This window comes from Tupaia chinensis, unplaced genomic scaffold, assembly GCF_000334495.1.
Source record: "Tupaia chinensis unplaced genomic scaffold, TupChi_1.0 Scaffold000201_2, whole genome shotgun sequence".
Taxonomy (NCBI): domain Eukaryota; kingdom Metazoa; phylum Chordata; class Mammalia; order Scandentia; family Tupaiidae; genus Tupaia; species Tupaia belangeri.
Window position 1 is genome coordinate 210763 of NW_006159677.1, and position 11754 is coordinate 222516.

The following is an 11754-nucleotide window of genomic DNA, read 5'->3' on the forward strand; positions in this document are numbered from 1 at the left end:
TCGTGTTGTTCCTCCACACCCCTGTCCAGCCGGACCCCATTCTTCTTTCCCAAACGACCGACCCCCACGTCATCTAACAACTAAGCTCCTGCGGGTGACAGGAGAAGTGTCGCGGCCGTCCCTCGCGGTGTTCCCAGTCTCGCAGACCTCGGGAAGAATTCTGATCGCATCTGCCCCTTGGCATTATCCTAAGAATCACGCTGTCTCAAGTCTGTCCCCACACGCCACCTCCTTTCTTTCTTGCCATACCCCTGAGAGCAATGACCTGTCATTCTTGGCACTTTGCAGATGGGGAAACTGAGGCACGGAGCCACGAGTAGGTGGCAGGGCAGGCAGAGGCCTCCCGCCCCACCTCTGACCACCCCGTTCTGCAGCCTGGCTAGGGAACCATTCCAGGGCAGGTTTTCAGAAGAGACTCACTCCCCGCCACCCCCCAGTTGACGAGAGGGCACGTGTGCTTGTCAGAGGTGCAGGGAAGCAACCCCCCGAGGGGTTGTGGTCATGTTGTGACCTCTTTATTTGTCTCTCTCGTCGGGATGTGGGACACACATGCACACATGCCCCACATGTCTCTCGAGCCTCTGGGGCTAGGATTCGAACTGGTCAGCCGTGTGGGATCCGGCTCCCGTAGCTTGGTGACGGGACCAACCCAAGACTCGCTGATTTTTGTACTTAAAAGGACGACTTGGGTCCAGCAGATGGCATCATGGCCATGTCACTGGACTCCCATGTAGTTGACCATGGTTCTAGTCCTGGACCCGGTGGCTTAAACTCACGCTGGGCGCGTGTGCGTGCGTGCCCAAGATCCCGAGAGGAGACTGGAGGAGAAGGGATTGCGGCGTGGCCATCCCCCCCGGGGGGTGATTTCTGTCTCTCAGTGGGCAAACACATGTGCCCTAGGGCAAAAATCTCTCTGAAAAAAAAAAAAAAGGTCAACTTTGCACTGCCCTGGGTGGGGACAAGCAGCAGCCTCGGAGGAGGGCAGCTCCAGGCCATGCCAAGCCAGCCCTGGTGGTCCTCACTCGAGTTTCTCAGCAGGCCAACGTGGGTGTGTGGGGAAATGAGTCGGGGAGATTGCGGACCCCATCTTCCTTGGGAAGAAGTGCCTTCATTTTAAAAAATGTAATTTAAAAAAATGCTTTTTTATTTTTGAGAGCTTTTTGCTATGGGTTGCAGGCACTCACTAGAGAGAGACAGACAGACAGAAAGTGAGAAATCACCCCCCCCCCGGGGAGATGGCCACACCACAATCCCTTCTCCTCCGTTCTCTTCTCGGGAGTTTGGGGACGCATGCACATGCACCCGGCATGAGATTCAAGCTGCCAGGTCTGGGTCCGGGACTCGAACCACAGTCGGCCATGTGTGAGTCCAGCGCCTTAACCACTACACCACCTGCTGGCCCTGGGAAGAAGTGCCTTCTCTGTCCCCTGACCCCACGGCCAGCTCTGTCTCTTGCCCGTGTCCACATGCATCTCCTCCATAGGCCCGAGAATAGGACAGGCTGTCCAGACTGTGCCCCCAGGCCTGTCCTAGCATCAAGAGCAGTGAGCTGGTACCAGGGAGGCAGACGGTGTGGCTTCTAGCCCCGATTCACCTCTGACCCACTGTACAATCTGGACATGCTGCGTTCTTTCTGTGCCTCAGTTTCCCTGGGTATAAGGTGGGGGCAGTGGCAGCGAGACGCCCTCCAAGGCCTCTGGGAGGATTCGGTGAGATCGACTCGGATCATCTCCTACCTCAGTAGTTCTGAAGAGCCCAGTGGGGCCCAGGAGAAAGGGTCACGTGTGCAGAGACTTTCAAGACCCCTCTCCTTCCCTCTGTCCCCAACCACTGCCCTGCTGCGGTGGGTCCAGGGAAAGGGGGCGACCGCAGCCTCAACTCTGTGAGCTGACCCTAGAGACCAGGGCAGCCACGTCTCTGTCACTGAGACCAGCCTCATCCCCGTAATCCATGCGAGAAGCAGGACCAGACCCCTTCTCCCCGACTTCTCCAGGGATTTATTTGTCGGGTTCAGAATTTTTTTTGTTCTTTTTTTGGAGAGGTTTTTGCTATAGGGCGTGTGCACTCGCCAGACAGACAGAGACAGAGAGACAGAAAGTGAGAAATCACCCCCCAGGGATGATGGTCACGCCGCAATCCCTTTTCCTCCATTCTCCTCTCGGGATCTTGGGCACACACGCACACGCGCCTGGCGTGAGTTTAAGCCACCGGGTCCGGGACTCGAACTGCAGTCGACTATGTGGCAGTCCAGCGACGTAGCCATTATGCTAACTGCTGGTTCCCAGGGTTCAGAAGAGTTAAGGGAACTCCACAAGTGTGCTTCAGTGTCGTCACTAGGCCTGGGTCCACAGGAGAAAATGACCAACCCTCCTCCCCCAACTGGCTCCTCTCGCCGTCTCTCGTCTCTCATCTCTTGCTGCGGCTCATCCCCACCCACCACTGGCCCCCTCCCCTTTCCATGCGCTCTGAGGACGGATTGGCGTTTCTCCCGTGTATTTCCCCACTCCTGTGTCCTCTGCCCAGGTTGGATCTCTTGACCCTATGCTTACCTTATTGTTTTATGCTGTAAGAACGGGATATTTTACTTGTTTTTTAAAAAAATAACGGTTTTATTTAACTTTATTTATCTGCTTATTTTTTAATTTGATGAGAGGGGCAGAGTGAGAGAGAGAGGGAAAGTGGGAAAGCAAGCCACCAGGTTCAGGACTTGAACTGTGGTCGGCCATGTGGGAGTCCAGCGCCCTTAACCACCACGCCACTGGCCGACCCGAAAAATGTGATATTTTCTATACTAGTAAAAACGGAGTTATTTTCTAATTAAACTTTCCATTATTTCCTGTTCTATCAGAAGTGGCTCCCAATCCCTCATAGAAAGTTATTTTCTCAGGATCAGCAGATGGCGTAGTGGTTACATCATTGGACTCCCACATAGGCAACCATGGTTTACGTCCCGGACCCGGCGGTTTAAAACTCATGCTGGGAGTGTGTGTGTGCATGCCCAAAATTCCATAGAGGAGAATGGAGGAGAAGGGATTGTGGCACGGCCATCCCCCAAGAGGTGATTTCTTGCTTTCTGTCTTTCTAGTGAGCATACATGCCCTATAGCAAAAATCTCTATGCCCTATAGCAAAAATCTCTCAAAGAAAAAAAAAGAAAATGGTTTTCTCCCTCCTGGGATTCCCCCGGCCCGTTCCCTACACACCTGAGATGAGCCGGGTCCTCTGTGGAAGTTCTCAGCCCCCCGTGTTGTGCCGGCACACAGATGTGTGACTCCTGTCCCTGTGATGTGGTGACAAGTGCCCCATTGGGGGACGCTGGTTGAGAAGGGGCTCCAGGGCGAGCTCTGGGGGTAGAAGTGGGGTCCAGCCCATCTTTGAGGAAGAAATGGGGCTTACGGTGATGGGTGGGCCTAGCTCCTCAGCAAGAGACCCCTGTGAGCAGGGCCTGGGAGCTGAGTCAGTGTCCTGGGGATGGGGAGGAGGTATGAGGCGTCTGGAGGCGCACCCAGGGCTGAGGCCAAGCACTGGACAAGGAAAGGCATGAGCATGACCTTGGACGCCTTAAAGGGAGCTTGGGGTTTGTAGGTGTCAAGACCTTTCAGCGCTATCTGTCACCTTCCTTCCTGTTACCTCTACCTATCAGCCAGCCTGTCCACCCACCTGCTGTCCATCTACCCATTCACCTGTCCACGCTCATTTATCCACCCACCCACCTTCCATCCACCATCCATCCTCCCTCATTTATCCACCCATCCACCGTCCATCCACCATCCGTCCTCCCTCATTTATCCACCCACCCACCATCCATCCACCATCCGTCCTCCCTCATTTATCCATCCATGTACTATCCATCTACCTTTATTTCTCCTTCTATCTACCATCCAACCACTATTCATCCCCCATCCACCGTCCATCCTCCCTCGTTTATCCACCCATCCACCATCCATCCACCATCCGTCCTCCCTCATTTATCCACCCACCCACCATCCATCCACCATCCATCCACCCATCCACCATCCATCCACCATCCATCCTCCCTCATTTATCCACCCATCCACCGTCCATCCACCATCCGTCCTCCCTCCCTCATTTACCCACCCATCCATTATCTATCCACCCTCATTTATCCATCCATCCAGCATCTACCCACCATCCATCCACCATCCATCCACCCTCATTTATCCACCCATCCACCATCTACCCACCATCCATCCACCCTCATTTATCCATCCATCCACTATCCATCCCTCATCCATCCACCCTCATTTATCCACCCATCCACTATCCCTCCACCATCCACTCCCCCTCATTTATCCATCCATCCACTATCCCTCCACCATCTATCCACCCCCATTTATCCATCCATTCACCATCTATGCACCCCCATTTATCCATCCATTCACTATCCATCCCCCATCCACCGTCCATCCACCCTCATTTATCCACCCATCCACTATCCCTCCACCCACCATCCACCATCCATTCACTATCTATCCACCCTCATTTATCCATCCATCTACTATCCATCCAACATCCATCCATCCATCCACTATCCATCTACCATCCATCCACTATCCATCCACCTCCCATTTATCCATCTATCCACCCACCTGCCACCCATCCATTTATCTACTGTTCATTCACCTACTCATCCACCCAACATCCATCCCCCTCCATTTATCCATCTATCCATTCATCACTCATCCATCTACCTACTCATCCATTCACTATCCATCCCCTCCATTGATTCACCTCTCTTCTTTTCCCCCATCCACCCTCCATCCATTTACCCATCTATCCAATCACTCCCTCATTCTACCTACCAACCATCCATCCACCCACTCCTCCCTCTCCCACCCATCACCCTGCTGTCTGCGGCTCTCCTGTACTTGTGTAGAACCGGGTACTGCAATCTGATTTGGGTTTGGGGCAGTGGCTGGAGGGTGTGCAGGAGCAGGGCTGGAAGATACTGGTCAAGGATTCAGGTTAGAGGTGGCGAGAGCCCGCTGGAGGCTGCGATGGCCGTGTGGACAGACATGCGAGGCCGGGTCACTGTGAAGGCAGGTGCAGGGGGGCACCCACAGAGCCCAGGCACCCACAGAGGATCTGGTGCCACAGCTGCCTCTCAGTGACCGAAGCAGTGACCACACAGGCCGGCTCGGCTAAGGGACACCACACGAGGGTCTCCATTGGCATTGCAGATGGCACAGGGCGAGGGTGAGGCAGGAGGCCCAGGGGACCCTGTGCACAGAGCCCTGGCGTCAGGAAAGACCCGGGCATCCCTCCATGTGGGCCGGATGGTGCCGTCGCTGGGGACACCCTCCTGTCCTGTGAACCTGTCGAGGGACAGGGTCATCCCTGCTGCCCTGTGCATTTGGATCGCCCCTCGCAGGCCAAAGGGCCCCCCCGACCGTTGAGGGTGGAGGACGAGACCCTGGGTGGAAGCCAGGCTGTGCCGCGTAGCCCGCAGGGTCGGCCCTCGGTGTGCGAGCGCGTCTGGGTGGACGTCCGCTGCCTCCGTTTAACGACTGTTTCTGCCTCTCTTTCGTGTCCTCTCTTACAGCCCCCACCTTCTGGCCCTTTCACCTCCTCCCTGGGAGGGGCAGGATTCTCAGATGACCCCTTTAAAAGTAAACAGGACACTCCTGCTCTGCCTCCGAAGAAACCCGCTCCTCCACGGCCTAAACCGCCCAGCGGTCAGTACGCTTTTTTCTCTCGCAGACGCCGCGGGGCCCCACACACGCATCCAGGGGGTCTCTCCTCGGCGTAGTCGCCTGGGGCCGCGCAAGCTGTATATGCGCGTGGTGTGTCCCTGGGCTCCTTGGCTCTGAGCTGTGTGGAAGTCCCCAAGGTCCGGGTCTCAGAGCTACCCGTGTGGCCAGGGGGGACTTCCTGCGGCCCCCACCTGAGTGTCTCTCTGCCACCTAATCCCATGGCTGGAGCTCAGGAAATGCCCCCAGCCCTGTGGCTTCTTCCCTTCCCACCTGCGCACGTTCCCAGCTTGGCTCAAGGAGGGCCTGGGGGCAGCAACTGCCCAGCCAGTTAAGACCTGGATGAGGGCCAGGGGGTCCACCTAGGCTGTGTTTGATTGAGAGGAGGCAAGATGGCTTGAGGCTCCCCTCTGCTCCCACCCTGCCCTGCATCTCTGTGGACTGCTTCCAGCAAAGGGGTTTCCTGTAGGCCTACCGGTTTCTCCCTGCCTGGTCCCAGAGCCTGCCTTAGACTTTCAGGGAAGGGCCCATTGTGTCTGTCCTCCGAGGGTTCTGAGGTTGCGCATGTGTGTGACGAGGCCAGAGCAGGAAGACGTTGTTTCTGTGCTGGGAGGGCTCCCCCACCTGTGCACCCCCTCCATCATCCCTTGGATCGATGCCCCGGCCTGAGACGACATCCGATCTCTAGTCTCCGGGCAGTCTCCCCTGCTCTGTCCCTATGTTGGGGACAGCCTTGGATACCCACGTGCTGCCATGGTTGTGCTTCCGGTTACCTGGGGATGATGGGCATGGCGTGCCCCTCCACCTCCCAGCCCTTTCAAGTCAGTAAGGGAGGGCAGTACTCACCCTCCAGCCCCTGGAACCCTGCCCCTCCCCTTGAGCCCCCCTGGTGGGGTCCACATGAGGGTCCCGTCATCCTTGCGATCTCGTGTATCAAGCCAGTTAGGACCGATCGTTGACCTGAGGCCAGCCAGTCATGGACCCACACATGGTCCACCTGTCAGTCCAGGTAAACAGAGAGAACGTCGTTTTTAAAACACTGCCCTTTGGGACCAGCTGTTAGCATAATGGCTATGTCGCTGGACTCCCACGGAGTCGACCACGGTTCGAGTCCCAGACCCGGTGGCTTAAACTCATGTTGGGCGCGTGTGCGTGCGTACCCAAGATCCCGAGAGGAGAATGGAGGAGAAGGGATTGCGGCATGGCCATCCCCCCTGGGGGGTGATTTCTCGCTTTCTGTCTCTCTGTCTCTCTCTGTCTGTCTGGTGAGTGCACACGCCCTATAGCAAAAACAAACAAACAAAAAAACCCTCTCCAACAACAACAAAGAAAACCACTGCCCTTTGCCTCCTATGCCCTGGGCTTTCTCTCCGGAGGAGGGGGTCTCTGCCTGCAGGGCCCAGGCTGGCTTCGCCCAGGCTGGCTTCCTGGGGGGTGAATCTCGAGAGCCAGCGTGGCCCAGCAGGCATGCGGATTTCGAGCAGAACTGTGGGCAGGAGACCGTTTCTGTAAGCCGCACATCAAAAACACTTACCATAAAATGGAGAAAAACACAGACAACAAAGGGACTCCCTCCCAGCCCCGAGAGGCCACTGATGCCTGACACAGAGGCAGTGGCCCTTAGGGGACCCTTGACAACCTCCTCCCTCTGCCTGAAAGATAGCAGCCCAAGTACACAGGCAGCATGCACACATGCGTGCCTGCATATGTGCACACACACACGTGAGTATGTGCACGTTCACACACTGACATGCACATAGCTGGTGCACACACGTGCATGCACACATGCCTACACATTCCGTGCATGCAAGAGATGCATGCACACTCACATGTACTTGTGCGTGTCCTTATTCTCATTGCCCATACACACACAGCGCACACGTGTATATGCGTGTTTGCATGTGTTTACATGTGATCACACACGTGCAGGTATACAGGTGAGCACCGTGCATGGCCCATGCATACGTGTCCGTGTGTGCACATTCCCTGCATTTCACGTGATGCAGGCATAACACAGCTGCATGCCTGCTCTCACGTAGGGCTCGCACACATGCATACAGATGCACACATGTTCACATAGGAATGCACACGCATGCACTGGCCTGCAGGGCAAAGTGTGGGTTGGAGGACATATCCCCACCCAGGGAGCTCACAAGCGCAACGCTGCGTTTTCGGTGTTTCATGGACACCGTCAGCCCCGTCTCCCCACTGCCCGAAGCCCCGCGCTGGGTGTGCGTGTGCGTCGGCGATTTCCCCCTGCCCTCACCTCTCCCGTCTCCCTCTGCGAGCCTCCCCACCCCGCTGTGGTCTCTTCTGTTAGACCGTGGACTTAGAAAGCAGAGAAGCGTGCTTGGTAAGATTTCGGTGACCAGGGCTGGGAAGACCTCCTCATCCCTAGCTTCAGAATGGAGGGCTTTTGAGGTTGTCACGAGCGATCGGAGCCCCAGGGGGCTCTGGGCTGGCTTTGCTCACGGCTCTGGGCCATCACCCCTGGGGCCTGCCCTGGCTGGTGTGGTGTGGGGTGTCCCTCTGTGCCCTGCAGAAATGTAGGAACCCCCACAGCACCTTAGGAAGTGGGGCACTTCACCCTTATCTCTCCAGAGGCCCATGAGATAGCACAGGAAACACTGTGCCCATTCACTGGAAGAGGGAAGGGAAGCGAGGTCAATGTGGCCTGCCCAAGGTCACACGGCGAGGTGGCAGCAGGGCCACCACTTGACCCGGCTACCTGCCTCCCATCCAAGCCTCCCCCAGTACCCCCAGACATCAGTAACTAGAACCAAACTGAGAGCGAGCGGGTGTGCACTGGTACACGGCCGGGGCGCGTGCGGCATGTTCACGCCAGCGACCGCGGGGTCTCCTGGTGGGGCCTGAGCATCTCTCTTTTGATTCTTTTACCTAGAAGCCACGGCTGAACAGAAAAATCCCACACTGTACTCGCTGCTGGGTGGTAGGTACAGACGGTGTGGTGGTTGCCGTATGAGCTTCAGCCTCCTCCTTGCTGTGATTTCATACTAACCTCTAACAATCTGAGAGCCCCCAGCTGCCACATGCACCTGTGCACAGGGGGGGTGGGGGTGCTGCACGAGGGCTTTGAATAAATCGCATTTCAGGGAGGGCAAGAGTCGGGCCAGGAAGTTGGCTTTTTTTGCACTGGTTCTTCGGTTAAGGGCCTTGGAGCCCAGCTGTGCACAATTCCCAAACCCCCCCCCCCTCCTTCCCGTTGTTTTGTTGAGAGATTTTTGCTTATGGGTGCATGCACTTGCCAAAGAGAGAGACAGAAAATGAGAAGTCACTCCCCCCAGGGGGAATGGCCACGCCGCAATCCCTTCTCCTCCATTCTCCTCTCGGGATCTTGGGCACGCACACACACGCGCCCGGTGTGAATTTAAGCCACTGGGTCCGGGACTCGAACCGTGGTCGACTACAGGGAAGTCCAGCGACATAGCCGTGACGCCAACTGCTGGTCCCAACCTGGTGTGTTTTTCAGACTGTGCAGTCATCCGTGTGAGAGCCAGCTGCCTTACCCGCCACACCACGGGCTGGCCCTGAAACACACTCTTCTGCCCTTCTCGCTGACTTGGCCTTTTCCCGCTTGGGAGACCACGTGGGCAGCACGCAGGGATGACCTGCCTTAACCTGGCCACACTCAGTCCTCTGGGGTCTTCCTGGCACTGGCTGCAGGGGCCTTACGGGGAAAGCAATGGCCCCAGCTCAGCGGAGCAGGGAGGAGGGCCCCCAGTTCCCAGGAGCTCTTGTAACTCCTTGGAAATAGGACAGACTGAAGGACGGGCAGACCGCTGGAGATAATGCTTTTTGTCTGAAGGTTCCTGCCATACGCATGTGCTCACCCGAGAGAGACAGAGGGAAGGTGAAAAGTCAGCCCCTGGGGGGATGGCTGTTCTTTAGTCCCTTCTCCTCCGGTCTCCTCTCAGGATTTTGAGCACACATGCATACGCACCCGGCATGGTTTTCCAAGCCTCTGGGTCCAGGACTCAAGTGCGGTCATCCATGTGGAATCCAGCTGCCTTAACCCCGACACCACTGCTAGCCTGAGAACACAGTGAGACCCTCCAAAATCTCACTGCCCTGCGTGTGGCATGCATGTGATGTTGCCACGTTCCCGTCCGGGGCTTGTCTATCCCAGGGAACGCGGAATGTTCTAGATCCCTGCTAGCCCTGTGCACCTGGTAATGGCGCCGATGTCCAAGGCCAGGCCAGGAGAATCGAAGGCCTCTTCTCTCGTCCTGCTAGAACGCAGGAGGCTGCTTGGCCAGGCTGGTCTCTGGGATCCCTGTTTGCATTCCGCTCCCCTCATGGCCCCGGATGAATGATTTAACCTCACCTAGCCTCGGTTCTCTCTGCCCCCTGAACATGGCCTAGCAGGTGGGCGTGAGGGGAAAGCGCCCTGTTCCATAATGTGCCGCGTGCGGCCTGCATCGCCCACACCTCAGGTACAGGGACCAGGACACGGGCCCTCCTGCCCTCTCAGGCACCTTCCCAGGAAAGACAGAGGCTGGGCCCTGAGGCAGCCCAGTCCGCGCAGGGCCTTCTCAAAGGAGGCCTCTCCCCCACAAGATTGCAGTTGAGCGGAAGCCTTTTCCGTTGACAAACGAAGCGGTGCGGGGAGTTGAACTTCAAAGAGGGCTCCAGGGTCCCCTCCGGGTCCTCGCTTGTACAGGACCAAATGCAGGTTTGGATCTGAGTCACATGTGGTTTTTTTGGGTACTGAAGACTGCAGTTTTCAAATTCCGTGGGAGCTGCTTTTTTCTTTTCTTTCTTTCTTTTTTTTTTTTCCTTCTGTCTTGTTTTGTTGAAAGCCTGACTGAGGTTTTAATTGACATAACGATCAACAGCATATTAGGGATATACAGTTGGATGAATGTGAAGTGGGCAGGCTTGGTAAGGAGCCCTCCCCCTGGGACCCATGTTGAGGGTCCTCGAGGAAAAATTCTGGCATCTTACACCGGAGTGGCTGGTGGGCGGGCAGCCATTCTCAAAGTCGAATACTCAGTTCTTTGTCCATCCAAGCCAGACCCCCTCAAGGGCCATCAAGGGTCATCTTCAGAGAAACGATGGAACCTTGTTGTCAATACTAAATTCTCCTCGCCCGAGAGGTCTTTTCTAGAAACATCTATCAAGGTATTAAATAATTACCAGGTGTCTTATTTTGGGGCCAAGAGAACTAGTTTCTTCGAGGCAGATGCAAATCAGACCCCCCCCCTTGCAGGCAGCCCCCCGAACCCAGTCAGTTAAAGCGAGCCCTCGCACACACCTCCCGCAGGTAAACAATGGTATATTTCTGCAACGAACCGGAGATCGAGATCAGTCAGAACTCACCGCTGAAGAGTTTCTAGGTAAAAGTTGTTGATTTGCAAAGAGAGAAACAGATTTTTTTTTTTTTTTTAAGTGCAGGAAACGGCTGTGTGGGTGTCAGTGATTGGGCCTCGGGCCCGCTGTGATAGTGGGATCCTGGGCCCCAGCCCCACCCTGCCCTCGCCACTTCCTGCCAGCGCAGCCCGGCACTGCGGTTCCTGCAGCTCCCGGGTGACACCAGCCAGCGCGCCTTCACCGCTAACCAGCCAGTAACCTTTAACCTCTCCCCAATTTAATGATCATTTTATTACTGCTAACGACCTTTTCACCTCCCAAACAAAGTCGTGCATGCGGGAGGATGACCCACGGTGGCACCTTTCTGTCCCCTCCCCCAGATGCCACCCAGGAATAAGAACTCATCACAAATTGCCCGAGAGGCCATTTCACCAGCGTCCCGTTTAATTCAAATATCCACTTTTTGTGTTGTTTTGTTTTTCCTCCTCTCGCTCTCCCCAAAGGAAAGAAAAAAGAAATCACTTCTCCCCAGCAAAACGGAATCCTCCCATACCAGCGTGGTAGGACATACCGCATGGCCCTGGGATCCCGCCCCAGTGGTCATCCGGGCCACCCCGCCAGGGTGATCAGGTCCAGGTCACGGGCAGCTCTGAGTTCCTGAGCACCCCAAGAGCCATCTCCTGCAGGCTGGGTGCTCCGCCCCTCCCCCTCTG

At 56.1% G+C, this 11754-nt stretch overlaps 1 protein-coding gene across 7 annotated transcripts in view; it reads left to right on the forward strand.

The window, feature by feature from the left end:
- The window catches only part of EPS15L1 (epidermal growth factor receptor pathway substrate 15 like 1), a gene marked incomplete at its 5' end in the record, with an annotated part of 101740 nt that overhangs the window by 65503 nt on the left and 24483 nt on the right, over positions 1 to 11754 (forward strand). For 4 of the 7 annotated variants that reach the window (XM_027771316.1, XM_014587336.2, XM_027771315.1 and 1 more), the window contains 2 exon segments: positions 5563 to 5695; positions 8613 to 8660. In XM_027771316.1, coding sequence (XP_027627117.1) covers positions 5563 to 5695; positions 8613 to 8660 — 181 coding nt within the window. 7 annotated transcript variants of the gene reach the window in all.